The 17,682-nt window shown below is 35.3% G+C and overlaps 1 protein-coding gene across 1 annotated transcript in view; it reads left to right on the top strand.

Moving 5' to 3' along the window:
• Positions 1-17,682, top strand: part of SPATA17 (spermatogenesis associated 17) — a 164,455-nt gene that overhangs the window by 28,927 nt on the left and 117,846 nt on the right. Inside the window, exon 5 of the mRNA XM_045982285.1 lies at positions 9,660-9,763. Coding sequence (XP_045838241.1) covers positions 9,660-9,763 — 104 coding nt within the window. The remainder of the gene's footprint in view (positions 1-9,659; positions 9,764-17,682) is intronic.

Raw genomic sequence — 17,682 nt, 5'->3', positions numbered from 1 at the left:
GACTTAGATGTCTACATAGATCACGGGGGAGATAGATACATAGAAGACAGGGTAGAAAAATGCATTCTGTTGTTTGCTATTTAGCCCTCCATCTTCCTGTTCAGTTTTCATCTGGCTTAAATCGTGATTCTCTTTACCTATGTTAGGCATATCTAAGAAACCTACATCAGTATAAGCCACTTGGAAGACAGTTTTTGACATACTCCCCACATTGAACTAAAAGCTGCATTTCCTACTAGCATCACCCAAAGTCAACTTGTCTTTGATTATTGTTAGTGAGCACAGTTGAACTTTACCTGAGTCCTGTGATCATGGAAGACAACAAAGTTTAAAAATATCTCCCACCCTCTGGAAATAGCTTACTGGAAAAAAAAAAAAAAAAAAGAAAAAATTGCCTTTCACCACATGACTTAGATAAGAGGCACAGATCTGTCCCTCGTTTACCTATGACAAGACCAGGCACAGTGCCCCCTTCCCAAATTTCTCTCCTTCCCTGTGTCCCTGAACTTCAGCCAGCATATAATACCTCTTCCTGAGAATAGGCTGGCTTCCTGATAAAGCATTTTCTGATCTATCCGATTATGCCACACTTTCATCCCACTTCTCCACATCTGGTTCTTTCTAGCCTTGTTTACAGCTTCCTATTAAACACACACACACACACACACACACACACACACACACACACACACACACAACTCTTTGTGTCTAATTCTTGACATGCTTATGGATCTTATGGTCAAAGTGCTCTCCCTATTGCAGTATTCCTCTCCATCTGTTGTGATGGTCATTCACTCCCTCCCTCCCCATTATGATAATTCTTTGGAATAAAGTCTCTCTTGCTATGTCTGGATTTATTTTTTATGCCACACATTCCAGGAGAGGAAAGGAGAGGTGGGGATGCAGTGACCCATAAAGTGAGGCGGGGGAAGACTTTGAGCTGAACCACTGACGACACGCAGGAATTTTTATAATGAAAACACTTCTCTAGTGAAGATGTTTAAAGACTGCCTTCAGAGGTTTGCATGAGTTGACTTGGTAATAGACTGGGTACTTATTTCACGTTCCTGTGATGAAGCATGAGGCTTACTTGCATGAAGGCCAAAATGACCGCCTAACAAAGATTAAATTTTAGGGGCACCTGGGTGGCTCAGTGGGTTAAAGCCTCTGCCTTCGGCTCAGGTCATGATCCCAGAGTCCTGGGATCAAGCCCTGCATTGGACTCTCTGCTCAGCATGGAGCCTACTTCCTCTTCTTTCTCTTTCTCTGCCTGCCTCTCTGCTTACTTGTGATCTCTGTCAAATAAATAAAATCTTAAAAAAAAAAAGATTAAATTTTAGTATTGGTTGATCACAGTGACCAGAACTGAATTTATTTGTAAAATGTGCAGTTCTGCAGGATGGTGCTCTGAAGGTTTTGCTTTCTGCAGGAATGAGTGGGTGAGGTGTGTGGTCCGCCTACCTTGATGTTGTGCACATCGGAAGGTTACGATCCTGGTTAGAGAGCACTAGCTGAAGTTTCACTTCTAATAGCTGTACCTCTGCCTTTTCAGCTCATCAGCTACCAAGTAACCCTGTTCAAAACAACTATCCCTTAAATGCATTAAATATGGGTGGCTGTGCTTGTCCAAGAAGAACTTCTGAGAGTCCTAGATAACTACCCAAAATTTATATAATATTCACACAGATTCATGTGCACCCAAATCTCAAATAGGGTTTTCACACACAATAGAAAAGAAAAACTTTTGTCCTAATTTGCCTTATATACGGAGCTAATTACAAATTATGTTTGACTGCTGACTCTTAGCATAACAGATTATTACCAGTTGCTAATGAGGCTAGTGGAACATTCCTGAAAATAGAGGGATTTAAAGAATACACTTTTAGCCTATCCATTCCTATATAGATGTCACATTTTTATAATAAAGAATAAATTATATGTATATGATTTTTTAATGTAATAAGTATTCATATCCTGATCTGCTGCATTTAATTTTTAAAGGGTCACCTTCTTTCTAAAAGCTTTATGATCCCCCTACCCATGTAGCATTGATCGCTCTCCCTTTTTATGTCCTCTTTTACCATCGACATACTTCTGTTACAGAACCTGTAACATTTTATTATCCTTACTAATTTACATGCCTGTATCCTCCCCCTCACACACTGTAAGTCCCTTGGGGCCCAGATCCTATCCTCTTAGTCTTTGTATCTCTAGTTCCTGGCTTATAGTAGGTGGTTAAATAAATTTCCCCAAATAAATCAATGAACAATTTTCTACATGAGGAGTAAAAATGTCATTTGTTGTAAATACTTTTTGTTTAAGTCCCTCAGTGTCTGTTGGCAATTATTTAAGCCTTTGCTGGGGGACCTTTAAGACCTTTTTGAGAATCTGGTGAGATTATGTGGTATAGATAAATTGGACGTGGTAAAGTACTATTTGATTAGTGCAGTTCTCATGTGAATAGAAGAGCTCATGAGCTTTGGGACCTTGCTAAAGTATCCTAACATGTACAGGTTTGAAGGGGGTCTGCTGTGATATAAGCTGCTGTCAGAACCCACAGTGTGCCTTTTCAAAATCCCTGTTGCTGATATGTTGCTAGGCCAATGACAGTCAATTAATACAGCAATAAATTGCTCAGTAAATTTTTATCTTAGCTCCTGGGGCCCTGTTCCTCCTGTTTCTCTGTTTTTTTTTGTTCTTGTTCTCTTCTTGAATCTTGTTCTCTTTTTTTTTTTTTTAAGATTTTATTTATTTATTTGATAGAGACAGATCACAAGTAGGCAGAGAGCAGGCAGAGAGAGTGAGAGGGAAGCAGGCTCCCTGCCGAGCAGAGAGCCCGATGCAGGACTCGATCCCAGGACCCTGAGACCACGACCTGAGCAGAAGGCAGCAGCCCAAACCACTGAGCCACCCAGGTCTTTAATTCATCTTTACTCCAGATTAGGGCTCTGCTTTTCCTCCAACATTTTGGGTATTCTGTTGTGGATCTTGTCTAAATTTGGTCCCCAGCTTTTTTCTTAGTTCTCTTTTTGCACAGCTTTTAGTATCTTATACAAATATCCTGAACTGATTCAGTTCCTAAACTCATTTCTTTCCACATCCCATTTAAATACACAATTGTCTATCCTTTTACAGCCTGACATAGAACTGACTCTCCATTTCTGATGCCAGGGAGTATCTAATTAAGCGCTTGGGTGTCACCTCAGGTCCACCAAACACTGGGCTTAGCAGCTCAGTTTCCTAATAACAGTAGTATAAAGATGAAGGCAAAATTACTTTATGTGTAGAAAGTCCATTAAAAAATATCCCTAGGTAGCAAAAAAAAAAAAAAAAGTACAGTTTAGTGGGATTATTTCATCCATCCTAGGGTCTATTAACTTGTTCCTTTTCCCTGGTACCTTGATTCATGGTTCTCAACATTTAGTATTTTCTCTTGCTTATGACTTTTGTTTACTGGCTGACTGCATCCCAGATGAAGCTTCGTCTGTGGAGTGGTATGTATCATATGCTTAATTCTTCCATTGGTGGGGGAGGGTCAACTGAGAGGCTGAATGTGTATCCAGCCTCAGCCTTGTCTTTGAGGCTCCTATTTCCCCAAAAGAATGGCTCCATATTTTCACACTTATTACCTGAGTGTTTCTCTCTCTCTCTCTGTATATATATATATATATCAGATCTGATATATATATATACATATATATATATGTATGATATATCAGTCTGATTAAGGTATGTTCAAATATCTGCCAGCTATATATATATAATATATATATATAATATATATATATATTAATCAGACTGATTGTCAGTGGGAGCTTTATGTCACTGAGCCCAAGCAAGAAAAAGATTGCAATGCCACATATTCTCAAATCTTGGTAAGTCAGAACCATTAGTAAATAATAATAAGAGTTAGCAATTACATGGCAGTCACTACCCTCTGGGCACCAGTCTTAAATATTTTAAATATTTTAACTCTTCTCTGTAATCCTCACAGATTTCAATTAGAAAGATGATGAAATAGAATCGCAGAAGGATATCTTGCCCAAGGTCCCACAGCTAGTAAGTGATAGTGTTAGGAATTGAACCCTAGAGGTCTGATACCCACATATGTTCTCATAGTTGAGAACAACTATGTGAACCCTGGACTGAGCTTTATGGGAACTTCATTACTTATGCTCTGGTTTACTTGGTAAACTGGTCCTCACAAGTCAAGAGCATCTTACTAGCAGTACATTTTACTTAGGGAATTCTAAACTTAGTGATGATTAGTAGGAGACCATGTTGAGTGTTACATGCTTCCCCTTGTAGGCAGAATTGGATGATAAACCTCTCATTGTAAAAAAAAAAAAAAAAAGGCTGGGGCCTTACTTGCTACTCTTGCCAGCATCAGGATTTGTCCTCCATCATCACCCCAGGACTGCTAGAAACTTCAACTGCTAATCTCTCTATATGTTAACTCTTAGAATAAGAGTTTTTATTAAACTAAACATAATGAGGATATATAGTCTTTCACAGAGTTGGAAGTTAACAAAAGTACTCTCTGCAAATTATATGTTCCTTACAATGTCTTTAAAAAGCTTCCATTGGCTTATCTTACACATCTTGAGTCCTCCTTTGCTTGTCTGTCCTAGGACACCTGGCACAGTATCATATGAATACAAATTTCAGGAAGTGCTCATGTGTAGTATCTTAGAGATCTCTTAAAATATATGTTCTGTTTTTCTTCTCACTTTCTTCTTCTCACTTTCAAAATCTATGAGAATTGAAAAATGGAAATAATCTAAAGCTTGCAGAGATTTAAAAATGCTACAGATATAATTGATTCTTTCAAATAGAATGCCTTTTACCCTGGAAACTTTGTACATATTACTGATCAATCATATATCCTTACATAATGATACTCTTCTGAAAGAGCATCTTGGCTGATTCTTTATTATTTCAGTTATTTTAAATGATTTGTCTTGAAATTAGTGTCCCAAAATGTTTTAGTTCAGATAGAAATCTTCACCTTAAGAAAAATAAAGACTGTAACAGCAAGGCGATCATTAGATTAAATATCACTTAAAAGAACTGATTTGCAAAGTAACCATAACTTTATTGGCTCTTTCTTCTTAGAGGTCTGGATCTATGAATATGAATTTAAATTTACAAACATTAATCTAGCTTGAAACATCAATTAACCATTTTCTTTTGTTTCCCACTTGTGTCTAAAATATAAAAATATGAGAAATGATTCTGTGGTGGCTCTAATTAAAAAATAGTTGAATATATGTCAGATACATAAGGATCCATTTCAATCCCCTAAACTACTTATAATCCAGTTTTTATATTTGTAATACCATGATGCATGTACATTTAAGATAATGACTCCATGATTAGATGGATAGGGATAAGTAGGAATTTATCAGGAATAATCCAGGAAGTAATTAAGGAAATAATTTAGGAAAAAATACTGAAGGTCTCTTATATACTAGATATAATTTTAAACTCTAGGAATACAAATTAATAGAGAAAGATATCCCGAAATCTCAGCCCAAGGAGTAAGAGGATCCGGATCAGATAGACCACCCCAAGCTTTTGCCTAATGATGGATGGGTATTTAAATTTTCCATCACCATGCGAAAGAATATTTCTTCTCCCTTCCTACTACTTGTAGTACCAGTAACATTGTGAAATAATTAAATAAATTTGTAGTGAAAGGGAATATAAAGTCATGTAGAGTGGGGAAACAATATTGAAGGGAAGAAACTACATATGGAATGATTATCCAGAATCTTATGTTAGTTAGAAATATCTGGTTAAGATTTCCATTTATATGTATATTTTTGACATCATAATTCAGTGACACCTAGTATGAAATGTTGATGTTACTGTTTTTTAAATACCTTTGAAAATTTAGTAAAACTTTTCTGTGCTTACTGTATAATCTAGAATGTTGAGCATTCTAATAAATAAGAGCATAGTTATGAGTAAGATTCTGTTTGTATGCTCTCAAATACATTTAGACCATTGATACTAGGTAGGTTATTGTCAGTTAATAGAAATTTTGTTTTTCATGTCTTCATTTTAATTTGAGGTGATGAAACTTTTATTTTCCTTTTGTTAACAGTAATGTCACTGTGAATTTTGAGGAATAAAAGTAAACCAGTGGAGGGGAAATCTTTTCTATGAACAGATGGCTTTTGGTATATCAAGGTTTTGCCATTTGTTTTAGTGCTTAAGATAAACATTATTTATAAGACCACTTACATTTTGATGTTACTTAATGAGGAATATGCATCATTGATTTGACTAGCTTAAGAGGTCATTTAGAACTTGCCCGTTAACAAGCTGTAATCTGCTGAGCACACAATGACTTTGTTTAAAATTATCTATTCAGAGCTGATCAATGACAATAATTGTTTTATACCAATCACTTCTGAAAGTTGCTAATTACTTTGAAGGACATGAATACTAGTCTTTTTTTTTTGAAGTCATAACCCATTCACCTTGAAATTAAGAAGAAATGTTATGAAAAGTCGTTTTGCCTCTTGAAATAACTTTTTTTTTTTTAATTGAAAGTTGATTCACTATACTGGAATATCACCAGGAAATTTAGGCAAAATTGAAGATGTCATTTGTTCTTATAAGAGAAAGTCTAGTAGAATCTCCACTGTATTCTATCTTCTATCAGTTAGGGATTGGATAAACTGGACTCCTTATAGCATAGGAAAATGGTATCTTTTAAATGAAAAAGCATATGCACATACTTTAAGATTATCATGAGAACTAAAGCAGTTAATGTATACCTGGCACATTCGTGAGCTCAATAAATTTTAGATCCTTCCTCACTTCACTGGATGGTAGCATCTTCACTTGGTCAAACACCCAGATTCTTTCTTCTTTTACCTACTCACCTCTAGCAAAACCATTTAGAGATAGATTGATTATCAATCAATATTATTAATGTGGGTGAGTTTTAATTTGTTACTTTAACCATTATTTGCTGAGTATGTGCCTTAATACCCAGTTTAATACCAGTCTGAATAAAAGGATTTGTCTTGAAAAGGACTTTTAGCCTGCCTTTGGGTAGATGTATAGGGAGTTGGGATATTAGAAGATCCCTGGAGAACACACCAATTATGTACTCTGTGGAGTGGTTGGTGCTGCTTCTTTAGGTATCCTTTCTGCTCACATGGATTCAGTTTCAGTTTTGTCCTTTCAGACTTTTCTCAGAATGGGCATACACACCACTCTAATGTGACCTAATCATGAATCAACATCTTTCATTTTTCCTTCTCAGTACTCCAGCATGCATCTTTTATGTTTTCTGGCACATTGAATCCTGTTTTATTTAGATTTTAATGATGTTTTCATGTTACAAGTAGTTCCTACGTTAATACTATTTGATATGCTAATATTTTACCATTTTTCCTAAATCACTTCTATTGCTGATGATGAATTTTTTGTCCATACTTTTGTTTGAAAGTGTTCTCTTCTTTTATTGTGTGACTGTACATGCAGTAGAAGTATGATATAATATTTGAAGTCATTCCACCAGCTCTGTTACCAAAAGCAATGATTTAACCTAAATATCAGTGTCCCCTTCTATCAATGAGACTAATAATAATCTCTACCTCAAAATGATACTCTAATGATTAAATTAGATGAGCCAGGAAAATATTCACTTATTTGCATGTATGATTTATATACATACACATATTCCAACTGGTTATTCTTTTCATTAGGAAAGTGGTTTGTATTAGTTCCTCATCTTTGTCATCTTTGATACAGTTTGGTCGAATTAGAGGGAGATAGTTTCTAAAATGAGTATACACCTTTAGAAAAAAAATAGTTTTTCTTATTTAATGAATTTCTAAAGATCATTTGAGAAATATTTGGAAAGATGCATTTTATAACATTGTTACACTACCATGCTTTTCTACTTCGTGTTACTTTCTAGAATTATAATCTCTGATTTCATTGTTCTTATAAGCTATTTTGCATATCTTCAGTGATTTTTGTCATTCTCACAGTGGGAGACTAAAACAGTTTTTCAGAATTTTCATGTTCTGTGTCTCAGATTGTAAAATACCTTTTAAATGGTCATGCTTTAGAATACGGCAAAATATAGGAGAATACAAGTAGAGCATTTTTCCTGTATGTTCTTACAGATCCAGCATTCAAGTTATAAAAAATTGTAGGCTCAACGTATTTAGTGTAAAAAGAATTGGCTTTTGGGATAAAGCACAATGGACAAATGTAGAGTGTCTATATTAATCACCCTTTGCTATTTAAAAAAAAATATTTAGAGAAGGTGTGTGTTCCTAGCTTAGCTAACTCTACAAAACATTGGAAGGACTTCATATCAAAAAATACGTGTACACTGCCATAAAATTTTAGGGAATGAAGTTAAATCTTCATGTAAGGTTAATATTTTTTTCATCTTTTGTTTTTTCGTCTTGCTTTACTTCTTTAAAGAAGTTATGTTTTTTGTTGTTGTTGTTTTCCACAAAAGTAAAATCTAGGCATTATTATGTTTTTGTTTTGAGTTTTCTAATAGAGATTATATTAGCAAAGATAAAATGGAAAGAGATTGATTTCTCATGACTACTAGAGCATAATAAGGCATGAAGTAGCCTACATAAGTTTGTTCTTTGAGACCCCCTATACTCCTCCCATCTAAAAAAACATAGGTGCTTTCAACAAAAATGTTTGTCCATTGAAAATTGCATTTCACTCTATTCCCAGTTCTCGATTTTAATGGCTTAGAAGATGGTCACTGAAGTCCTAATGTAATTCCTGGATTCATCACCAGTGGCTATATAATTACAAGGATATTTCTCTTTTTAGCAGTTTTCTCATCTATAAATAAGATGATAAGAATATTTCTCATAGGAGTATTCGACATAGGAGTATTCGAAAGATTAATACAGGGACACCTGGGTGGCTCAGTGGGTTAAAGCCTCTGCCTTCAGCTCAGGTCATGATCCTAGTGTTTTGGGATTGAGCCCCGCATTGGGCTCTCTGCTCAGTGGGGAGTCTGTTTCCCCCTCTCTTTCTGCCTGCCTCTCTGCCTGCTTGTGATCTCTGTCTGTCAAATAAATAAATAAAATCTTTAAAAAATTTTTAAAAATAAAGATTAATTCATGCAAAACTCTTAGAATAGTGCCTTACACATAATAAAACAATAAATGTTAGCTATTATTATTGTTAAGTACTAAAATGTCATGATGAAGATATAAGACAACATTTTGTTTAAAGATTTTGAAACCACCAAATTTTAAAAGCCCATTTGAAAATTGATTTTAATGAGACCAAATATAATCTTCAAGTCAGTGGTTTATGAAAAATAAAAAATCGGTTTGGTAAGGAAGTGGAAGTGGTAGAGATTGATAAAGCAAATTTTTATTTGTTCTGTAGTTTCACATTTAGTGTTTGTGAAAAATTATAAATTTTTAAAAATCTAATACCTCTAAGTGTGTTTTGTCTTTATAATATTTTATAATAAATCTGAGTACAATACATTTGTACCTATCTATACTATTATACTAGTGGGAAAGCCTAAGACTTTATTTGATGTAAGTTATCATCCATCACTGCCTTAATTTTGAAGAACTGTTAATGTTTTCATTAAAAATGCTCACTGGCATATTTTATCTTTTTATTTACTTCAATAGATTCAAAGGCGATGGCGAGGCTATAGGATTCGGAAATATTGCTTTAATTATTTTTATTTGAAGGAGTACCTGAGAGCTGTTTCAGAGACCAACGATGCAATTAGGTGAGTATTCTACCAGTGACAATTTCAAAAAGGTTGCATAATAGATGTTGATCATTACCATACTTAGGAATACTTGTTAGAACTCAGTGATATTTTAGGTAGAAATTTATTCGTAAGATAGAGATGATTCTGTTTACCTTAAAACTTATTGTTGTCATATTTTTAAATATATTGTATTTTTGACTATAAATGAGATTATGTGTTCACTAGGACTCTCTGATTCTATGGAAAATAGTTTGCGTAGCATTATCTCATTTTGAGATGGATTTATCTGTAAAATGATTCCATAGATGAAGATTTAAAGTATCATGAGCCTCAGATGCATTTTGAGAAATATGATCAATAGTAAGAACTTGCCTCTCAAAGGAGAAAATATTATGGAATATAATTAAAATGGACTATTTACTATCAGCTTTTTTTTCTTTGAACACATAGAAGCACCTGGATTTAGATCATAGGATGATGTCTTCTGTAGATTTATGTAAAGTAAAGTTATTGTAACACTATTCAGTCAACTTTACCAAAGCTCTATGTGTAAGTTTTCACATAACTTCAAATACATATTTTTCCCTTTTGTTATAAGCCTGTTCTAATAACATATAAGTAATATGTTTATATAAAAAAAGAAATAGTAACAGTTGCCGCTTATGTAGTCCACATACCTTATCTTATTTTACTCTTAAAATTCTTTGAACTAGAGAGAACAATTGCACAATAAATTGTTAAAATAAGATTTTTGCCTGAAACAATAAAGTTACATATACTATAAGAAATATCTGAAAACTGATTTTTCTAACTTTTAAATTTCCCACATACGTGTACATATGTGATAGGTCATATGTGTACATACGTGTACACATGTGATGTGTACATAGGATCAGATTTGGAGATTAAATGTCGGGTATTTGTAAGGTAGATTTCTTTGGAAACCAAAATAAAGGTCTGGAAGGGTTGCAGTAGGATTTGGTCAGTTGCGGAAGCTGGAAAACTCAGAAATGTGGATGCCAGGGGACTGCTATTTAATTTCTTCCTTAAGAAATCCAAGGTCCTGGAGATGGGCTGGCTTTCTGCAAATGGCAGGCTTGAGCCAATCTAGAGGAAAGAGCTAGCAGAATATGCAAGAAAGGGAATTTGAGCAGGGCAAGGACTAAGGTGAGATAAATGAGGCTCTTAAGGCACAAAAGTTGAAGAGATGTTTACTGGCAGGACCATGCAGGTGCCAGCCCTGCACTTTTACAACCCCAAAAGGGCATCCTTAAATTGTACACTGGAGAGACCTCTCTTGCTTCACCCTAGCCCATCACTGGTAGAGGAAGGTTCTCAAAAAGACAAGTATGTGAAAGGCTGACTCAGAGATTCCTAGGACCTCCTCCTCAAGATCAGTCATTTGCTAGAACTGCTCAAGAACTCAGGAATACAGCTTATTTACTAGATTACTGGCTTATTACAAAATGATACAACTCAGAAACAGCCAGGTGGAAGAGATGCATAGTGCAAAAGATGGGGCCATCAGGCCATCCTCCTAGCATTTCCATCTGAATTCTCTTAAGTTCAGGGGTTTTTATGGAGGCTTCCTTAGCGAGGTATGATTGATTAAATCTTTGACCATTAGTGATTACCTCGACTTCCAGCCTCTCTCCCCTTCAGGTATGTTGGAAGTGAATTGGGGTGGAGCTTAAAGTCCCAACCTTCTAATTACATGATTGGCTCTTCTGGTAGCCGGCCCCATGCGCATGCACCAGTCATCTCATTAACATGCTGAAAGACACTTAAGCACTTTGAAGAAATTTCTAGGGTTTTGGAATTGGGTGTTGTAAAAAGACAGTGTTGAGGAAGGGCCAAAGTAGTGCTCTGGGAGTATTAGGAGGCCTTTTTGGCTCAAAATATAGCCCTACAGATAACGTATATGTCTCTCTGTATGTGAACAGGTTTAGCTTTTATTTTTCTTATTGCTTTTACACTCTCCTTTTGTAGATCTATAGCAAAGATAGTGTTCCTGTACATTTCCTCATTTAGTTCTATGTGCCTTGCCAGTCTGGTGGTGTAGTTCAGGAAGTCTGCCACAGTCAAGTTTTGTTCTACAATATTCTTCTGACCAAGGAGGGCTTTGTTGTTTTTCCCTAAATATGCCAGCTATTTTTAAGAATTATGCATCTCTCTCTGAGATGTGCATCTTGAGATATCTTGTCTTCCTCCATGACATCTCTAATCCTGGTGGAATTTTAACTACTCTTTGTGGCCCTTCTTCATATATTATTCTTAAGTGTTTCTAATTTTACCGATGATAGGGTTTCCTTTATTTTCTTATTGCCTTTCTTAAGTTTAAGAGAGGAAGGGGTAGAGACATATTTATTATACTATCTCAAAATTGGAAATATGTAGTTTTCTTTCTAATATAAATCACAGTCTGTTTTCCTTTCTGTTACATATGCAGTTTTATAAATGTAATGAAAGCATGCTATGCAGTACCACAGAGGAAACACAGGAGCAGAACATCTAAGGCAAAGATAGGTGTTAGAGTAAGAGTGGGAGTCTGAGATTAGGGACATTTCTCAGAGGCTGTGAAGCTGAGCCATGAAGGTTGTGCAGAAATTAGGACATTAGCGCAGGAAATCTCACTGAGGTTGATGCAAGGAAGATGATAGAAGGTTGAGTTAAAGATAAATCTAGGCAATGTAGTAGGAAACATATCATAATGGTTAAATGTTAAAGAACATTGGGGTAGACTTCTCTTTTAAGAAGAGTGACGGGCATGATTACATTTGTGCTTTGGCATGCACATTTGATTGTGTTTTTCATAATATTTATTTTTAAATAGTCTAGTGATTATTAAAAGCATCTTTAGAGTCATAATTTTACCAAGATAGTATTATTTTCCTTCTCATAGAAGAACATATATAACACATTTGTTTGGATTATTTCTTCACATTTCTTTATTCTGTTTTTCTTTGGGAATCATTGGAATCAGGACTCTAATCTACTAGAAGAAGCTTAAAACTGTGCACACTTATTAGCTCATCACTTGCCAGCCAAGAATCTGGGAGGTGCTTCGTGCCTAGGCTAAGGTCTCTCAGGAAGTTGCAGTCCTGCTGTCAGCCCTAGCTGCGGTCTTAAATGAAAGCTCAGCTAGGGGAGGAGCCTCACTGATGCAGGTCTCCATTAATCTAGCTGTTGCACTTGAGTCCCTTGGTTTCTTGCCAAGTAGGCTTCCCTGTAGGGAAGCTTACAACATGGAAATGAGTAAGTGAAAAGAGGACATAAGAAAACATAAGGATGGAAACCACATTCTTTTTTTTTTTTTCCATTTTATTTATTTTTTTCAGCGTAACAGTATTCATTCTTTTTGCACAACACCCAGTGCTCCATGCAAAACGTGCCCTCCCCATTACCCACCACCTGTTCCCCCAACCTCCCACCCCTGACCCTTCAAAACCCTCAGGTTGTTTTTCAGAGTCCATAGTCTCTTATGGTTCACCTCCCCTTCCAAATTTTTTTTTTTAAATAAACATATAATGTATTTTTATCCCCAGGGGTACAGTTCTGTGAATCGCCAGGTTTACACACTTCACAGCACTCACGATAGCACTTACCCTCCCCAATGTCCATAGCCCCCTCCCCCTATCCCAATCCCACCTCCCCCCAGAGAAAACCACATTCTTTTGATAACCTAATGTCAAAAGGGACATTTCATCACTTTTGCTACATTCTGTTCACTTAAAGCAAGAGACTGGGTCCATCCCACACTTAAAGCAAGGGGATTACGCGAAGGATGAATAATACTACAGTGGGACTTATTGGTAGCCATCTTGCAAGATAGTTTCCACACTCAGTGACTTGCATATAGAATTTGTTCAATAAACGTGTTGCTTTTAAGCATTTTGTCTTGGGTAAAAGTTACTTCACATTTACTTATGGCAATATTTTTAGGTGCTGTTTTTTCAAGATTCTGTTTCAAACTTTAATATTGTATCAAACAATTATAATGTATCCTGATTACTTATACCAGCAGGGATTAAATATATAGTTTCTGAGTTTCAAAGAGACAGTGTAAGATCTAGTGCATTCTTCTGTCTTTGGGCAGGGTAAAATAATTTTCAGAACAAAAAGTTAGCAAAGTATGTTCTATATCAGAATATGTTTGATTTGAATTATGCAGGATACCAGACAACATTGGTCTTACATTATTTTATCTGCTCTTTTATTAATGGAAATAGTTTATTATATAGCTAATAGTAAGAGAAATTATATGTAATTATATAAGAATATATTTTTATACCCAAGAGTGGACCTATCACAAAGATAAATGGAATTGATTAATTTGAGGCTGAGTTTGCACTTGGTAGACATGTTCCTTTATAATATCTAGCCTGATCTGCAAAAACTGCCCTAGGTTATGAATAAGAAAATTATATAATGAAGTTAAAAATTAGCTACAGAGTTATAGATTGGTAGCATTAATAAAACATTATTAGCTTGAAGTGCAGAAAACTGACTTTTTTGACAGAAATTTAAGCTGAAAATAATATATTCCCCCAAGTTTAATGCTTCATTGTATTTTTTGGTTATTAATACCTTATAAACAATAATGCTGTTTTGAATATAAATTTGTCATTCATCAAAGTGAACTGAAGTTTTCCAGCATGTTGATTTTGTATACCATGGTTTGGCTAGAAATATTTTTATGGATATTTTTCTTTACCTATCTTTTCATGTACCATGAGAGATTTTTAAAAAGATCTGTTTGTTTTATTTTATTGTAACAACTTTATTGAGATAGAATTCATATACCATATGGTTCATCCATTTAAAGTACACTACTCTATAGTAGTTGATATATTCACAAAGTTGTGCAGCCACCACCACAATCAATCTAAAACATTTTCATTACCTTAAAAAGAAACCATATGTCCTTTAGCAGTGACCCACTCCCATTCTTCCCAGCCTGCTCAGCTATTGGCAACCACTAATTATTTTTTATCTCTATAGACTTGTCTATTGTGTACATTTCATATAAATTGAATCTTATGATGTGGTTTTTGTGACTGATGTTTGGCCCTTTGTTTTCAAAGTTTATTCATGCTGTAGTATATATGAGTACTATACTCCTTTTTCTTGCTAATTAATATTTCATTCTATGGATAAACCACATATTATTTACCCATTTATCATTTGATGGACATTTGCGTTGTTTCCACTTTTTGACTATTACGAATAATGATGCTATGAACATTTATACACAAGTTTTTATGTGGAAATATGTTTCGGTTTCTCTTGGGTACTTCATGAAAGCTTTAATTTAACAAGTATAAGACATGAATAGCTAGGAACATTGACTTTGAAATGAGATTGATGTGGACGAGTCATGGTTCTGCCATTTTCTAATTGTGTGAACTTGAACTAGTTACTTAATCTTACAGAAATTAGGTTTCTTCATCTGTGCATCAAAGCAGCAGTATTTACTTTGCAGAATATTTGTGAGGCATGGAATACATGAAGCACTGGGCATATAATTGATACCCAACAAATAACAGTTATTATTATCAAGGAATAAGAGCTAATATTTGTAGATATACTTCCCTATGATGTTATAAGAATAACATTCAGTTTTATGAGGCTATTTTTCATTCAAAGTAAACAAACATAAAATTTCATGATTTAGCTTGTGTATTTTAAAAGAATTTGTAGAAACAGTAATTGCTGAGTATAATCTAAACCATCAGTATTTGGGGGGTGCCTGGGTGACTCAGTTGGTTAAGCAGTCTGCCTTAGGCTCAAGTCATGATCCTGGAGTCTCAGGATTGAGCCCAGCAAAGGAAAGGGCTCAATCCCCCCTGCTCAGGGGGGATTCTGCTTCTCCTTCTGCCTGCTTCTCCTTCTCCTGCTCCACTGGTACTCTGTCTCTATTTCTCTCAAATAAATAAGTGAAATCTATTTTTTGTTGCTTTTTTAAAGATTTTATTTGTTTGAGAGAGAGAGAATGAGAGAAAGAGCATGAGAAGGGGTAGAGTCAGAGGGAGAAGCAGAATCCCCCCTGAGCTGGGAGCCTGATGCAGGACTCAATCCCAGGACTCTAGGATCAAGACCTGAGCTGTAGGCAGTCACCTAATGAACTGAGCCACCCAGGCACTCCAAATAAAATCTTAAAAAAATAATCTTAAAAAAAAAAAATCAGTATTTTTGTGACATTAAACCATGGCTAAAAATTTTCTTTCAGAGAACTGGAAGGAAAAGCAAAGAATGAAACATAGAACAAAGTTGGGGAAAATGCAGTAATGAATACACAAACATCTTTTTTTTTTCAAATCTAGAAGTTATTTATTTATTTATTTATATCATGAGGGGAGGGAGGAGTAGGGAGAGGGGAAAGAGTGAATCCTAAACAGGTTTCACACCCAGCACGGAGCCCAACATTGGGGTTCAGTCTCATGACCCTGAGATGGAGCCCTGCTTTGGGCTCCGCGCTCAGCAAGGAGTCTGCCTGTCCTTCTCCCCCTGCTCTTCTCACCTGGTGCTGTCTCTCTATCTCTCCCTCGAATAAATAAATAAAATCTTTTAAAAAAATAGTGAAAAGGAATATATGTCAACATAATACAGGCATATTATTATATATATTACTTTTTACCAAATGTTTATAATAGATAAAAGAATTGCTTTGCCATACCCTTACTATGTCCCTAGTGGTGACAATTTTTTTCTTTTAGCTATTTCTTTTTACACCAAATGTTTCTAAATTATACACTTATCTAATACTGTCTGATTTTACATCTTAGGATCTTTTACATTACTTTCACATATAGTAGATGAGGGTTTAACTCATATTCTTCCCATCTCCACTTCCATCTATTTTTCAGAGAAATCAGTATCAGTGTTTACATTATCATGATTATAGAAGCAGGGTTCCTTACAAAGGCAATTAATGTAGGATGAATATATTTACCTTATTCCATTTTTTAATTAATTTCTATTTTCCTTATATTTTCGTCTTGCCCTATCTGCAAATTATATCTACCATTGATTATTTCCCAGTACTCTATCCTATCAGGAAATCTAGTAAGTCCCCTTTTCCTCTGGAGTTTGTCCTCTTTGACCTCTCCATCATCCTGCTCCAGACAGACTGCGTCTTCTCTTGATATGATGGAGATTTCTTGAGAAGACATCTCTTAACTTTCTTCCTCTTGGGCTGAACTCACTGTTTTGTGGAGCTGTGTTCTCTTTTTATGATTTATTTTCTTGTTTTTCTGGAGCAACTGCTGTAATAATGTGCATGGAAGGCAATTTCAAGAGTTTTTACTTGCCTTAAATATGTCTTATTCTATCCTCAAACTTGATTAGTAGCTTGTCTGGGTAAAACATTCTCAGTTGCATATTATTTGCCCTCAGTGTTTTGAAGACACTGCCCTGTTGTTTTCCAGCATTCAAAATTGCTGACTGCTTACTTGTCTGTTTCTTCTTCCTGTGAAAATGATCTATTTTTTTTCAACATTTGTTAGTTCAAGTGTACCAAAAGCAAATACTAAGATGGAATTAGATCGGTAAGAAGTGGAATCGAGAGAAGAAGCAGGCAAAGGTGGGGAAGACCTTTAGTCCACAATGTAAGTCTGACACCTATGAAAAGAGAGAGAGAAAGAAGATTGAGAAGAGATTGGGACTGCAGTACATTTTCAAGAAAGAAAGGCTGATGGGCTCTCTTCAAGCCAGTTACCCTTTGGAGGAGTCTGCTGCCTTGCCAGCATTATCCTGCCTTAGTCCCTCCACTCCCCATTCTCAATCACTGGTTGAGGGAGGTGTGACGTTGGTATGATCATGTTGGTTTATTCACTGGTACATTTTTATAGGCAATACAGATTGTTTTGAATTTTTTCTTTTGGAACTTTTGAAATTTTTCAGAATTAGGATTTTTGTAAGTATTTTGCCTCCAT

Source organism: Meles meles, chromosome 17 (genome assembly GCF_922984935.1).
Source record: "Meles meles chromosome 17, mMelMel3.1 paternal haplotype, whole genome shotgun sequence".
NCBI lineage: Eukaryota > Metazoa > Chordata > Mammalia > Carnivora > Mustelidae > Meles > Meles meles.
Note: the sequence above shows the minus strand (reverse complement) of the source record. Positions and strands in the feature narration are given on the sequence as shown.